We start from the raw sequence: 16,376 nt of genomic DNA on the forward strand, positions 1-16,376 counted from the left end.
GTTGTAAGCAGTTCTAGTAACTTGCATTGAACTGTGTTCTGAACACTTCTTGAACTTTCCCCTTTCAGGTGAGAATTTAAATGCTTTTTGTGGGAACATTCAGGGACTATTCTTTCTTGCTTTGTGGAATGTGTGACATGCAGCTCACCAGTTTGTGTCTGCCCTCTGTCAAGAGTCTATCCAAGGTTGGCACAAAGAATAAAAGTAGTTGAAAAGCTTACTTTCAATGTTGGTTGTGTTCTATAAATAGAAGGCACACTCTGAAGACTGGTGGATTACGGAAGATAAAGCCTGGGCGACCCCAGCAACATTAGCTTCATCTCACTTGCACTATTGACTCTGTATTCTGATAGGTTCGTTTTAGTGCAGGACCTGGCAAGGTTCACTTCCAGCTGACCTAACTAAACCCTCCCGTCAGAGGGATGACACCATTAATATTCTGGGGCAAGATCTGGCCCACCCTAAGTTTAATTTTTTTCAATAAAGGCAAGCTAAGAAGGTATATATTATTGCATCAAACAGAATGTAGCACCCACACGTTGCAAAAGGCAAGTTCTGCTCCCAGTGCCACTGGTTTTCAAGGTGCCCATGAACTGATTGGGCAATTGCTCCATCAGCAACAGTGGGATTGGTGGATTGAAGGAGTCCCAGTCAATGTTGACTGGGATCTTCCAATGCTATCCTTGGACCTTTTGCAAGTTCCAACAAGCTAGGTGAATCGGAAACTCTATCTAATCATGGCAGTTTGGTTCCTGTGAATTACCATTCCCCAATTCCACCATTAACATTCTAATTGTTAGTGCATCTTTTTTCGGTTATTGAAGATTAGTTATTGATTATAGAATGTTATATCTGGACATTATTATAAAGTTTGCCAAGGTCCTAACGGACCGTCGAGCAGTTCCCTCATTAGAGGGAGATGACTGGTGATAGTTTAATCTGAGGGTCACCACGCCCCAGAGGTTGAGATAGTGAGACCTTTGTTGTAACCTCAGCCGGTGTGGGAATTGAACCCACGCTGTTGGCATCACTCTGCATTGCAAACTAGCCGTCCAGCCAACTGGACATTATCATAATGCCATCCTAAACATGTTTGTTGCTATCATATGGATTTGGGTGATACTGATTAGAATATATCTCAGAATATCCTGTGATGTGCTGTCTATTATGTGAGACAAAAGGATTTAGTTTTTGTCTTTGGTATGTTTAACTCCTGAAGATTGCAGATGGATGTGTTCCTTATGGTTTTGATGAAACATTCCTTCATGTTGGCTCAGGTTACAGGGATAGAGTAGAGGGATGGAATGGGGTGCGGTGTGTTCTCAATAGATTGAACGGTCTGCTTCTCCTCTGTAAGGACTCTGAGTCCAGTATCCTCTTCAGTTTGGAAGAAGGGACATACCAGACTCAAACATTAACTCTGATTCTCTCCCTGCAGATGCTGACAGACCTACTGAGTTTCTCCAGCATTCTCAGCATTTGTTTCAGGTTTGCAGCATCTGCAGAATTTTGCTTTTATTTTTTGTGTGTGCTTGCCTGTGGTTTGCAAAGCATTCACTATTTGCTGAAAAGTGTGTTAACGCATTGATATGTTTGCATTTTGAACTGTGCAAAAATATTAAGTGCTGGTGTTAATACAAAAAAGGAGAAACCTGTTTTGTTTTGCATGTTGTGATTAAGTAAAACCTGGTCACTGTTGCTATGTCAGTGACCTGTTTACTTCAGATAACTTCCAGATTTTAAAGCTGCATTATTCCCTTCTCTCCTTTGCAGACTCGTCTCATTTCACAAATTTTAACTCAGCCGACCAAAGAACTCTCCAGACTTGGGCTGATCTTTCCCTCAAGAAACTTCTGGAAGGTTGAGTGTAAACTTTGTGAGAATGGTAAGTATCGTCATTCTTTAAAAGACGCTGACATTTTTACACCTTTTGGTTGCCCGAGCAACAACAAAGGTGATTTATAATTTAATGACTCTCATGTTTCGACATTACACTAAATTTATAGTTGGCTTGTTGGCATGTTCATGTGTAACTTTGTTCTGAAACTTTTTCACGTGTGCATTTTGATTTTGATTTTATTGTCATGTGTACTCGAGTCCAGATTTAATTATAATGTAAGCATGCAGGTGGAAAGTGAACAGCGTTCATAAAATGGAAAGTATTTTAACGATATCTCAGTTGGCACAGCGACGTGCCCAATCAGACTCTCCGACAGACGCAGGCTCCCAGCATCAGCTGAGTTTGTAGGGAGCCACCTGTGATTCAAAGTTTCCACTTTTGAGTATTATTAGTTCCTAGTTTGATAGGTCGGTGTGCAGCATGGCGAGTACCCTTTTCTACATTTTATTTTGTACACTTTTTTTTGTCTTTCGGTCATTGCCATGATCTTGTGGATTATGATGTGGAGGCGCCGATGTTAGACTGGGGTGGACAAAGTCATAGGTCACACGACTCCGGGTTATAGTCCAACAGGTTTGTTTGAAATCACAAGCTTTCGGTGCACTGCTCCTTCGTCAGCTTCAAAGATTTTGTTGTTTGGTGGCACGGTGGCTCAGTGGTTAGCACTGCTAACTCACTGCACCACGAACCTGGGTTTGATTCCAGCCTCAGGCAGCTGACTGTGTGGAGTTTGCACATTCTCCCCGTGTCTGCGTGGGTTTCCTCCGGGTGCTCCGGTTTCCTCCCACAGTCCAAAGATGTGCAGGTTAGGTGAATTGGCCATGTTAAATTGCCTGTAGTGTTTAGGGATGTGTAGGTTAAGTGCATTATTCAGGGAAAATGTAAAAGTGGGGGGAATGGGTCTGGGTGGGATACTCTTTGGAAGGTCGTTGTGGACTTATTGGGCCAAATGGCCTGTTTCCACACTGTAGGGATTCTGAAGCTGTTGGACTATAACCTAAGGTCCTGTGACTTCTGACCTTATGGATTAGCCCGTTGCCCCCTGGACTTCAGGGTCTTGAGTCCTACATCCAACTTGCTGAGAGGATGAAAGTCCTTAAACGCATCTCTGCCATTTTGTAATTCATATGGGGTCATGGGCATATGACTATCCAATACAGAAAGAAGCAGCATGGAGGGAGCTATTGTAATAAGTGATTAGATTGGATTCCCTACAGTGTGGAAACAGGCCCTTCGGCCCAACCAGTCCACACCAACCCTCCGAAGATCAACCCACTCAGACCCATTCCCTACATTCACCCTTGACTAATACACCTAACTCTATGGGCAATTTAGCATGGCCAATTCACCTAACCTGCACATTTTTGGATTGTGGGAGGGAGCCAGAGCACCTGGAGGAAACCCACTGAGAGAATGTGCAAACTCCACACAGACAGTTGCCCGAGGTGGGAATTGAACCCGGGTCCCTGGTGCTGTGAGGCAGCAGTGCTAACCACTGTGCCACCCCAAGTGGTAAAGCTCAGGCCGAAGGGTAAATAATGTTCAGAAGAAGCAAAGCCAGTCTTTCTTTCCTCACTGCAGATGACACAACTGTATTTGCTTCAACCCCAACCAACAAACCTGACTGCCTGGGTTATGTTTTTATTGGGTTTTTTTTGTCAGTCACTGTGTTCTCTCCAATGCAATGCCAGTTATTGAAGATAAGTGTGCTGTACAATACTGTAGACCCAAGGGCCCTGAAGGATTGCCAAACTGGTATCAGTTTGGTGCTGAGAGCCAGGCAGAGACTGTTCCAACTCATTTCACAGAGAACCCTTGCAGATAAGGGAGTGTGTGGATGTGAACAAATAGCTCCATGGTACTTACTGACCTGGAGCAACCTCAGAAGTAATGCTAGTTTACATTTTCACCCTACAACGTTATCATGAACAATATCTGTGTCACATGCTCGAGAGATGCTGCTTCTAGTGATATACAGTTAAAACACAAATCAGAACTTGCTGCTGTTGTATACTCAAAATGTAAGTACATACTAATCATATTCTAAAATAAATGTACTTCTTAGTTTGAATTCCATTGTTTCTGTGCTTTGAGGAACAATGGCAGTGATGAGAGGGGAAGACCCCTGAGAATTATCATATTCCAGACCAAGAAATTGATTGGTGTTATAGTCTTACCTTTTAAAAATCCTGGGCAGGAACATGTCTTCTGTTCTTTAAACATCTTTGGTATCAAAGAATAAAATTCCAAGCTCACCATTGACTCTCTACAATGATAAACATTGAAAATCATCATCTACCAAAGTTACAAACCAACCCTTCACTATTTAACCCCCGAAAATAACCTGTCCTGATGAAGGGCTTTTGCCCGAAACATCGATTTCGCTGCTCCTTGGATGCTGCCTGAACTGCTGTGCTCTTCCAGCACCACTAATCCGGAATAATTTTATAATCCTCAAATGGATGCAGTCTTAATCTCGTTTGTTCCAAAAGCCCTGTTTATTTTTCAAACCTTGTTTCATAACTTCAATTTTTAATCCTGTGATCGTGGGCAATTTTTCTCAAGAAATCATCTCTGCCCCCTTGTCCCCAATATATTGGGATTCCAACAAACATCACTCAGAATTCCAACAGCCGTTGTGTTGTCCAAGATTGATAAAGGGTAAGTTTTCTCCAGTCTTGCATTGATAATCTTTAGAGATCAGCAAGGTTACATGGAGAAATTTGTCTCCCAGATGATTAAATGGTCAGGAAGGCTGTGCAGGTCTAATGGGATGAATGCCTTCATTTTTTTTCCACTGTTCTTTTTTAAAATAAATAAATATCTTCATCACTCACAAGTCATCAACAAGAGCAATAACATTTTGATTATCATTGTCAGTGACCAGGAATGATACCACAGTATCAGCTCCAATTCTCCATTTTGAATCCAGCTTTGTGGTTTATAGTCATTAATCAATATGACCATTGGAACTGGGGTAGATCACTGAACACTACAGTCTGTTTCAATTGAATCATTGCTAAAGAATACCACCACCACACCTCCCTGACTTGAACCCCTATCCCTTGATTAAAATTTGATTTAGATTTATTGTTGCGTGTGTATAAAAATATAATGAAAAGTGTTTTCTCTCGTGCAAAACACAAATGGTCGCTGTGCTTTGGTGCCATCTTGAATATGATGCAAGATTTTACTTCCCTCTTCTCGTTATCCTCTGCTGCTCCTCAGGCGACTGACTGTGTGGAGTTTGCACATTCTCCCCGTGTCTGCGTGGGTTTCCTCCGGGTGCTCCGGTTTCCTCCCACAGTCCAAAGATGTGCAGGTCAGGTGAATTGGCCATGCTAAATTGCCCATAGAGTTAGGTTATAGGGGCAAATGTAGGGGTATGGGTGGGTTGCGCTTCGGCGGGTCGGTGTGGACTTGTTGGGCCGAAGGGCCTGTTTCCACACTAAGTAATCTAATCTAATCTAATCCTCCATTCACTACTTCACATCAGCCTTTGTCTCAGTAACGGGTTCCGGGGTCTCCCACCTCCACCGTCACCATGACTCCCGTCTGAGCTGGAGCCATGAGCCTGGTCTCAGACACCCCCACCCCCCGAAGTTCCTCCTAGATGTTTCGCCCAGCCATCTGTCTCGGTCCTACTTCCGGGCTCTTCCATCGCCAACGCTGACCTTTGCTACCTCTGAGGTGCAGGCTGGCCATGGAGCTAGGGTTGTGAGGGGCCTGGCGCCAACCGACTCCCTTGTGGAGAGAAAAACCTGCAGAAAGACCCATCACCTGATATCTTTTAATGAGCAAAGTTCAATCAAACACAGCCTTCATAAATCCAACTGACCAGCCCAGTAGCTTCTGAGGGAGAGAGTTTCAGATTTCCATTACCCCTTTGCATGAAAGACACCTTCCTGATTTTACACCTCGTGGTTAGCAGTAGAAGCTGCTACCACCGGAGGGAGTTGAGGTGAACAGCAACAAAAGACCAAAAACAAGCACAGAAAACACTGGAGAAACTCAGCAGGTCTGGCAACATCTGCCTATTATAGGAAGAATATTATTAAGCTGGAGAGGGTTCGGAAAAGAGTTTTACCAGGATGTTTCTCTGACTGGAGGGTTTGCATTATAAGGAGAGGCTGGAACCTGTTTCCCTGGAGTGTAGGAGGTTGAGGGGTGATCTTACAAAGATTTATAAAATTATGAGGGGCACAGATAAAGTGAATGATGGGTGTCTTTTCCCTCGGGTGGGGGATTTCAAGACTAGGGGCCATACTTTTTTTAAGGTGAGAGGAGAAAGATTTACAAAGCACATCAGTGGTAATTTTTTTTTTACACAGAGAATGGTTCAAGTCTGGAATGACCTTCTTGAGGAAGTGGTGGTTGCGGGTACAGTTACAATGTTTAAAACACATTTAGACAAGTACATGACTAAGAAATGTTTGAAAGGATATGGGCTAAGCGCAGGCAGGTGGGACTAGTTTATTTTAGGATTATGGTTGGCATGGACTGGTTGGACCGAAGGGTCTGTTTCCTTGCTGTATGAGTCTGTGAAGAAAGAAAAGAGTTAACATTTCAAGTCTAGTGTGATTTCTTCAGAACTCTGAAGAACTTTTGAAGAGTCCTACACTAGAGTTGAAAATGTTAACTCTGTTTCTCTCTTCATAGGTGCTGCCAGCCCTGATGGGTTTTTCCAGCATGTGTTTTGTTTCAGATTTCTAGCATTTTTCTGTGAGCTGAACAGCTGAGGAGAAGCCACTAAACATAAGGAGAAAGAAAGAGAAGGGTGAGGTGAAAATTGGAAGGAGGTTTGTGTGGAGGGAAAACACAGGCACTTCTCAGATAGGCTGAATGGCCTGCTTCCGCCCTTTACAGTCTGAGTAATAAATAGCCCATCTGCCAACTTAAGATTTCTTCAAAATATGATACTTTGAGGTCAGCGGTGGGTGAGGTCCTTGTTCTAATTGGCATTGGGAGATTCCCATTCTTCACTGTAATTACCTTGCCAGCAGAATGATCCACTGTGAGACTGCATTATTCAGGCTGTGCTCTGAGCAGAGTTTCGATAGTGCATTATTAATTATGGAGAAAAATAGGCACTTGCTCATTTTTCATGAGAGGTGGAGCTGGATGTCTAGAGGTCATGATGATGTGCTTCTCTGTGAACTGCGGTACAGGTAATGTAAGAACATAAATTCCTGCTGGCCATGTTCGTGCCTAGAATGCTAATGCCTTGTGACAGTTCTCTGTTATTTTAAGGGAACTGTTACCCTATTCCTTTTTAAATGGATTTATGCCACTGCTAATACATCAGGCAGTTGAAAATTCGACAATTGCTTTGGGCGTCTGTCCATGAACATCCCCAAGAGAGATTCCTCATCTATAATAACCGACACCACCCTATCGAACAGTGACATAGGATATGACAACAATGTGAGAATTCTCTTACTTATTAAATTAGCCTCCTGCTGTACATATTTCTGTGGAAGAATCAAAAACTAATTGGTCTTTTCCCTTTGAATGGTGCATCCTCTCTGGCTGTTGGATCCATTAGATCCAAATCCAGATAGACCTGTAGAAGTCCTGTTGGTCAGACACCTGCAAATTGTGTCTTTAAGCAAAAGCGCATGTTTTTAATATGTTTTTAACATGTTGCTGTGTTGCAAGCTGTGAGTCAACAAAAGCCTATAAGAGTGAGAAGTAGTTTTGATGTCCATTCTGAGCAGATCAAGGATACTTTTCAACCTTATTGTAAAGCCACGTGGTGAAAGGGTAAACCGGACACCAGTGGATCCAGTGGAGTTATTTGTGGAACACCACATTATCTGTATCTTCTGGCAATCTTTCTTTATATGTGCTCAAGCTATTTTTTCCTTTTATTTAGAAAAACCAGAAGTGTTTTTACATCTGTGTTGTTTTCTTCATTACCAAATCACTCGGTATTATTTTTAATCTATTAACCATTACAAGTAGGTCACCCGTAATTTTGGATTGATTAATTTACATGCAAAAATACAAACCATCAGAGGTGAGGAAGAGGTAGAGAAGAGTCTACGTTAAAATGGATATAGAGTCATAGAGATATACAGCACAGAAACAGACCCTTCAGTCCAACTTGTCCAGATATCCTAAATAAATCTCGTCCCATTTGCCAGCATTTGGCCCATATCCCTCTAAACCCTTTCATATACCCATCCAGATGCCTTTTACTTGAAACCAAACAGCAAAGGCAGTAGCTGTGCAGGTTACTGCTGAGTCAGACAGCAGTGTAGGTTTCCTTCTCTGTTTGAATGACTTCCCATGTAGTCACTGCCTTTGTCTCCCTTCCTCCTTTTTAAAAATGCCATTGTTTTTATTTTATTTTATTTTTCCCCGAAGTTCCAAAACAATGCAAAAGCTGATAAAACAATAAATACTGCCCCCTGAATTCGAGGAAGTCAGCTCCAATACTGAAATACCTCAAGAAAGGAGCAGCTCTTATAACCACTATTGTTTTTTGTCTCCATCCTCCATCTTGGATTACTTCCATGCTCAAGGAAACAATGACAGCTTTTCACTAGTGCATTTGAAACATTGATAACACAATTGACAAGCTGTTAACAGATCCTTCTGTCACCAGACATTGTTTACTTGGTTTCTTTTTTCCTGGATATTCTCCTGTGAGTAAGATTTTTGTTTTTTAGTCATTCATGGGATGAGGGCATTGCTGCCCATGCCAGCATTTATTGCCCAGAGGGCAGTTAAGAGTCAAGCTCAATGGGGCATGGATAGGATAAATAGGCAAAGTCTTTTCCCTGGGGTCGGGGAGTCCAGAACTAGAGGGCATAGGTTAAGGGTGAGAGGGGAAAGATATAAAAGAGACCTAAGGGGCAATTTTTTTCACACAGAGGGTGGTACGTGTATGGAATGAGCTGACAGAGGATGTGGTGGAGGCTGGTACAATTGCAACATTTAAGACCATAAAACCATAAGACATAGGAGTGGAAGTAAGTCCATTCAGCCCATCGAGTCCACTCCGCCATTCAATCATGGCTGATGGGCATTTCAACTCCACTTACCCGCATTCTCCCCGTAGCCCTTAACTCCTTGTGACATCAAACATTTATCAATCTCTGCCTTGAAGACATTTAGCGTCCCGGCCTCCACTGCACTCCGTGGCAATGAATTCCACAGGCGCACCACTCTCTGGCTGAAGAAATGTCTCCGCATTTCTGTTCTGAATTTACCCCCTCTAATTCTAAGGCTGTGTCCACGGGTCCTAGTCTCCTCGCCTAATGGAAACAATTTCCTAGCGTCCACCCTTTCCAAGCCATGTATTATCTTGTAAGTTTCTATTAGATCTCCTCTTAATCTTCTAAACTCCAATGAATACAATCCTAGGATCCTCAGCCGTTCCTCGTATGTTAGACCTACCATTCCAGGGATCATCTGTGTGAATCTCCGCTGGACACGCTCCAGTGCCAGTATGTCCTTCCTGATGTGTGGGGACCAAAACTGGACACCGTACTCCAAATGGGGCCTAACCAGAGCTTTATAAAGTCTCAGTAGCACATTGCTGCTTTTATATTCCAACCCTTTTGAGATAAATGACAACATTGCATTCGCTTTCTTAATCACAGACTCAACCTGCATGTTTACCTTTAGAGAATCCTCGACTAGCACTCCCAGATCCCTTTGTACTTTGGCTTTATGAATTTTCACACCATTTAGAAAGTAGTCCATGCTTGTATTCTTTTTTCCAAAGTGCAAGACCTCGCATTTGCTCACATTGAATTCCATCAGCCATTTCCTGGACCACTCCTCCAAACTGTCTAGATCCTTCTGCAGCCTCCCCACTTCCTCAGTACTACCTGCCTGTCCACCTAACTTTGTATCATCGGCAAACTTCGCTAGAATGCCCCCAGTCCCTTCATCCAGATCATTAATATATAACTTGAACAGCTGCGGCCCCAACACTGAACCCTGCGGGACACCGCTTGTCACCGGCTGCCATTCCGAAAAAGAACCTTTTATCCCAACTCTCTGCCTTCTGTCAGACAGCCAATCCTCAATCCATACCAGTAGCTAAAAGGCATTTGGATGGGTATATGAATAAAAAGGGCTTGGAGGGATATGGGCCGGGTGCTGGCAGGTGGGACTAGATTGGGTTGGGATATCTGTATGGCATGGACTGGTTGGACCGAAGGGTCTGTTTCCATGCTGTACATCACTATGACTCTATGACATTGCTGCAGGTGTGGAGTCACATGTAGGCCAGATCAGGTAAGGATGGCAGATTTCCTTCCCTAAAGGGCATTAGTGAACCAGATGGGTGTTTCCAACAGTTGTTAATGGATTCATGGTCATCATTAGACTCTTACTTACAGAGTTTACTAAGTTCAAATTACAAGATCTGCAGTGGAGAGGTTTGAACCTGGGTCCCAGGATATTACCTCTGAACAGTGTGATTAAGTTGACAGATAAACCAACAAATGGAAGTGGGATAAGCTGCTTCATGCACTGGTTAGATGAATGTCATATTTAAGATATTCCCACAAACAATTATTGTTAATTTTACCTGAAAACAAATTGTTGGAGATCACTGTGGGTCAGGTAGCATCCATGGAAGGAGAGCGCAAGCTGATGTTTCAGGTCCGATTTCAGGACCTGCAGTAATTCGCTCCTACGTTGTTAATTTTAAATCGGAGAACAATCTTTTATTTTAAGCAAAAGGATGAGGGCTAAAGGCAGATATATGAAGTTAGGCCACAGTCTGAATGCCGGAACAGGCTTGAGGGGCTGAATGGCCTACTCCTGTTCCTAATTATGTTTAAAAAAAAAGGCCATTCAGCCCAACACAAGTAACTTCCCAATGCTCTTCAGCCCTTTATCTCTGGGAACTTCATCTCCCTTCCCTCATTTTCCTCCCCCTTGAGATAAGTTTTTATAAGGTTTTGTTTTGCTATGTTTGCATTTCTTTCCCTCACTGCAGCTTTCCTTCTGGATCAGTTCCAGCCACAAGAGAATGATATTGATGGTTATTCAAACAAAAAATGGCACTACGGAGAAATTTTGCCTCTAATTTTAGAAGCAGCCGGAGAGTCACCTGACAGCTGCCTCGGTGTGTTTTACCTCACGCCTGATCGAAAGCAAGGATTCTTGTTAAATCACCGAACGCTGGAGCTACGAGAGTGCGACTGAGAAAGCTGCACTTCACATTCGATTCTTACCTTCACCAGTTAACTGGCTGAAATCTGAAATCTGTCTGAACAAAACAACTGGGTTCAGTGGTGATCCAACGTCCAACCTCTCCTCCAACCTGGAGAATCCCACGGGAGCAAAAGTGAAAGTTGCCAAAATTCTTGGTCAATGTAAACGTAGAAAATAGGAGCAGGAGTAGGCCATTTGGCCCTTCCAGCCTGCTCCGCCATTCAATATGATCGTGGCTGAACGTCCAACTCCCTGTACCCTCTGATCCTTTAGCCTGAAAATGTGATGTTTTGGCCTCAATCACTTGCTGTTCCACAGGCTCACCGCCGTCTGGGATGACCAGCGTTCTCCTCATCTCAGTCCCAAGTGGTCTATCCCATCTTTAGACTACGATGTTTGTTTTGTGTTTGTTATTTGAATGGTACTGTGGTTTTCAAATAATATTTAAATTTTTCCGGGTATTGATAATTGATATTGCTTGACCTGCCAAAGGGCATGTTCTTGGATTCTCTTAGATTACTCAGACTGTGAATGGCCGACCACATATTCATTAGGCTGTTTGGCCCATCGACCATGATCTGCCCTTCAATACAATAATTGCCTATCATCTGCCTCACCTCACACTTTCCTGTCCTTCACCCTCATTCAATGGTCCAATATTCAGGTGGAAGAAAACATTCGTTTTGACAAACATTTCCTCCCTCATTTGAAATGCATCTTTCACTTCCCAACCCCAATTATTAAACTGTTTAAATATGAAGGTGGGAAATATGGCAAAGTGGATCCCCATTATCCCTTTGGGAATGAGGAAAAAAGGAAGAAAATTCAATTGTGTTCCTCCGTTAGGTTCTATCATAGCTGATCCAGTTCCATAAACCTACCCTTATCCCAGATATAGCTTTTAATATCTTTTGGTGAACAAAAGAACCACCAACCTTTTTTAAAATTAATCATCAACCCATCATCAAGTGCCTGATCCAGATGAGTATCCAAAACTTGTGTTTCTAAGTTTTCTGTATTTCACTCCTGAAAGGTCTGCCTCAGTTCATCTCTAAACACTCATTCAAAACTCCCCAACCAACAGAAATCATTTATATCCAACTGTTTCCATTTAAAATCTTAAGCTTCGAGCAAATCCTTTCACCTTCAAATTTCCAGGGATACGCGGCCTACTTTGTGTAACCTCTCATTGTAATTGAAGTCCAGAGATTGTTCCAGTAAATCTTTACTGCACTCCCTCCAAAGTCAGTACATCCTTCCTAAGTTGTGATGCCCAGAGCCACTATCCTTGCTCCAGGTGCGGTCTAACCAGAGCTTTCTATAGCTGAAACCTGACTTCTATCTCCTTGTATTCACATCCTCCAGAAATAAAGGCCGGCACTTCACTAGGTCTTTGGGTTTCTCTTTGTCCCTATTCAAGAAACTTATGAACTGTGCTTGTGAATCCTAAACTTATTTTGGATCTAAAAGGAGGTGAATTTTTGCCTTTCAGAGGTTTCATAAGTTCTTAGCCCAGGGGGTTGTGGCTGCTTCTTCATGTTGCACATTCAAGGTAGGGGTAGACAGATTGTTGATGTCTTGGGGCATGGAGGAATTATGGTGAAGGGCAGGAAAATGTGAGGGGAAGTAAAAGATCAGCCATCATTATATTGAGGGATGGGCCATGGTCGATGGGCCAAATAGCCTAATGATTAGGAATGTTCTTATTTCTTCTCTTACAATGTTGTTGCTGCCTCTTGTCGATGTGATGCTTCCCGTTTCTGTAGTCACAGAGAGTGAAACCTGCAAAAGAAGGCACCTCCGAGAGAAGTCCTGTCATGGAGGGTGGTATGCAGCTGCTGAACCGTGATGGCCACAGTATCTCCCACAATTCCAAGCGCCACTACCATGACGCTTTCGTATCGATGAACCGAATGAGGCAACGGGGGTTGCTGTGTGATATCGTTCTGCACGTGGGCAATAAAGAAATCAAGGCCCACAAACTGGTGCTGGCCTCATGTAGCCCTTACTTCCACGCCATGTTTACCAGTAAGTACCACGGTTTTCTTTATAGGTCTGTCTCCAAACGATTAAACCAGCTGGCTGTCGTTCCTGTTACAACGGGATCAGCGGCAAGGAAAAATTACAAGTGTGAAAATCTGGAATAAGAAGCAAGCAGCGTGTACCAGGCTGCTCTGTCAGTATTCCCCTTGAGGGATGTTGGGTGTGGATGGGAAATGCTGGCTTTGCCAGTGATGCCCATGCCTATGAATACATTTTTTTTAACATTTGCCCCAAATGAGAAACAAAGATTTGACTGGCTTCAGCGTGAACAAAATTATAGAATATCTACAGTGCACAAAGGGGCCTTTCCCAAAGGATAGTGAATCTGTGGAATTCGCTACCCCAAAGTGGGGCAGTCAGTAAACTTGGGGAGTTAGACACATTTTTAATTGGTAATGGGTTGAAGGGATTCGGGGAGAAGGCTGGGAAATGGGGGTGAGGAACATATCATTGATCGAATGGCCTACTTCTGCACCAATGTCTTATGAAGTGATTAGGCCATCGAGTCTGTGCCAACCCTCCAGACAACATCCCATCCAGACCCACGCCCTATCCCCGTGACCCTGCATTTTCTGTAGCTAATCCACCCAGCCTGGACATCCCTGCACATTATGGGGCAATTTAGCATGGCCCATCCACCTGACCTGCACATGTTTGGACTGTGGGAGGAAACCGGAGCACCCGGAGGAAACCCACGCAGACACGGGGAGAATGTGCAAACTCCACAAAGGCGATCGTCTGAGGCGGGAATCAAACCTGGGTCCCTGGTGCTGTGAGGGGGCAGTGCTAACCACTGAGCCCCTGTGGTGTCTTCAAAGAAGACACAATAGATTTTATTTTCCAAAATGTCATTGGTCAAAATAGATATTTGTATGAGGGAGGAGAGCCACTGAGCTTAATAGTTTGGGAGCAAGTAGCAAATTGAGAGACCCAAAGAGGTAAGAGCTCCTGAAAGCTATAGGAAGGGTGGGGAGCTAATGCAGCAGGTCAGTATTTCAAATAGGCATGTAACAAACTATCCATTCCTGCTCAATGCCCACCCATCACTGGGATGACTACTCCTTCCTTTTGTTTATAAGCCGTGCGGATATCCATTTGACTCGAATAGGAGATTGGTTGATTTAATAAAGCTTTCCTGAGTGGAACCAGGGAGAGTGGAGAGCTCCTGCCCATGGAAAATATGGATTATTTTGCAAAACATGTCCCTGACCTTGTCTTCCTCACCCCTGCCTGCTTTACCTGTGCCAGTGGACAAACTACAAACCCCACATCTATTCAAAGCCCCTTTATGCTGTCTTTCAACGGGACAGTAGGATGCAGCCAGGAGTGGTCCAAACGTCAGAATGATGATGCCAATAAAAGATCCTAGGGAATAGAGGAAGGCCATTTGGCCCCTCATTCCTGTTGCAGCATTCAGTAGATCATGGCTGTTCTTTGACTTCAGTACCATTTTCCTGCACTGTCCCTATCACCCTTGATATCCACGATTTCTGATGTCCAAGCTCATCCTGTACTTGGTCACAACTCCTGTCCAGCCAGCAGTGCTTCTCAGTTGAATGTTCCACCAGAGACCAGCATCTCCAAAACTCCGTGAATGCATTTTGAAGTTTCTAAAAGCTGAGAGGCGAAATTGATGATCCCCTTTTCAGGTCTGCAGTATGGTTGCTTGTTGAGTGAAAGTATCAATAACCTCTTGCAATAATTTGGGATGCGACAGTATAAGGGAACAGTGGCTCTGTTACTTGAGGAATAATTTGGCCTATTGACCCAATGACATGAATTCAAACCCCAGAAGGGTAACTAGTTGGGTTGGACATTCCCAGCAGGGACAGTGTTTTTGTTTTTGTTTTCTTTGCTTTTCTCTTTTGCACACTGACTGTGGTCCAGCCAGCACAGAGTCAATGCTCTAAACTGAGGAGATTCTAATTCTCTGGGTTATATTCCCCTATTTCTATTTTTTCTTTTTTTTTCTTTTTCTTTTTTGTCGTGTATGTGCAGGTCTGAGACACAGTGAAAGACAACAGGTGTACAAATCTTTATTCAATTTCCACCACCAGGAAGAAAGGAAATACCAGGGTGGCCAGTGACCAGCAGTGCCCTTCTCAGAGGGCAATGCTGCGTGATTAAACAGTGAAGGGGAGGGCAGGGATTAAATCAAAATAGAGTTGGAGGGGGACAGGGTTAGGGTTTATTGACCTGCTCTCATTGTTCTTGAGATTAAAATGAACGGCCTTCAAGGCCATTTGAAATGGCTAATAAGTATCGACCACATTGACATCCTGGAATTGCTTGTAGGCCAGACTGAAGGAGAATGGCAGATTTCCTGAAGACTTTTAAGACAATCTGGTGATTTCAAGATTGTCATTACTCATTATCATCGATTTTTAATGAGCTGAATGTAAATTGCGGAGGTGGGAATTGAACTCCTGTTTCACGACCGTTATTCCGTGTGTCCAATAAGGAAGTCCCCATGACACCAATGCAAGGTTAGATCAGTCAGGAGGAGGCTGGTGTGGAACATGATGCATCAGTTTAGATCAAGTGGTTTTGCTGTGAATTCTATCATGGTGTCTGTACCCCTTTATAAGCGACAAATGATTGAGTTGACTTACAAGTGTTGAATGTCATAGGGCATGTGACAATGGAACCTAGGTGGGACAGAGAGGATGGGATGTGGGAATTATGAAATTCCAATGGGAGCGGATAAATGGGATGTCCCTTTTTTTTTCCCTGATGCTGACTCCTGTGAATTATCAGCTGGGGAGTTTCGACCTCCTCCTGGGTAGATTATGTTGGGCTTGTTTCAGTGAGACCTTTGATAGCTGAGAATAAACTGTTTGTCTGTGCAGCGTTCCACCATGTAGATGAAGTGATGGAGGTAAACCCCAGCATGATATCTCCCTCCTGTCCACCATCGCCACCATGACTGGCAACAGGTAAAGCAAACGTGATCATTCAGGTTCACCATAAACTATTTCTGTGTTTTTTCTTTCTGTCGTTGCTTGCAGATGAGATGAGTGAGAGTCGCCAAACACATGTTACATTACATGATATTGACCCTCAGGCCTTAGAGCAGCTTGTACAATATGCCTATACTGCCGAGATTGTGGTGGGCGAGGGAAATGTACAGGTAGGTGGTCTCAGATGAATGCCTTCCATGATTTGCCATGTTTTCCATGAGGATTGATGTTGTGAAACTTGAAAGAGTTCAGAAAAGATTTACAAGGATGTTGCCAGGGTTGGAGGATTTGAG

At 43.5% G+C, this 16,376-nt stretch overlaps 1 protein-coding gene across 7 annotated transcripts in view; it reads left to right on the forward strand.

Annotated features, from left to right (window-relative positions):
- klhl17 (kelch-like family member 17) overlaps positions 1–16,376 on the forward strand; it is an 83,910-nt gene that overhangs the window by 17,984 nt on the left and 49,550 nt on the right. For 6 of the 7 annotated variants that reach the window (XM_043676136.2, XM_087980304.1, XM_043676135.2 and 3 more), the window contains 3 exons: positions 1,774–1,885; positions 12,847–13,108; positions 16,132–16,253. In XM_043676136.2, the coding sequence (XP_043532071.1) occupies positions 1,883–1,885; positions 12,847–13,108; positions 16,132–16,253 (387 nt within the window). In that variant the 5' untranslated portion in view covers positions 1,774–1,882. Of the gene's footprint in view, positions 1–1,773; positions 1,886–10,862; positions 11,502–12,846; positions 13,109–16,131; positions 16,254–16,376 lie in introns of all 7 variants that reach the window. The other variant, XM_087980305.1, reaches the window with a different exon arrangement.

Source organism: Chiloscyllium plagiosum, unplaced genomic scaffold (genome assembly GCF_037043375.1).
Source record: "Chiloscyllium plagiosum isolate Xiang-an unplaced genomic scaffold, Cpla_swu_hap1 HiC_scaffold_37, whole genome shotgun sequence".
NCBI lineage: Eukaryota > Metazoa > Chordata > Chondrichthyes > Orectolobiformes > Hemiscylliidae > Chiloscyllium > Chiloscyllium plagiosum.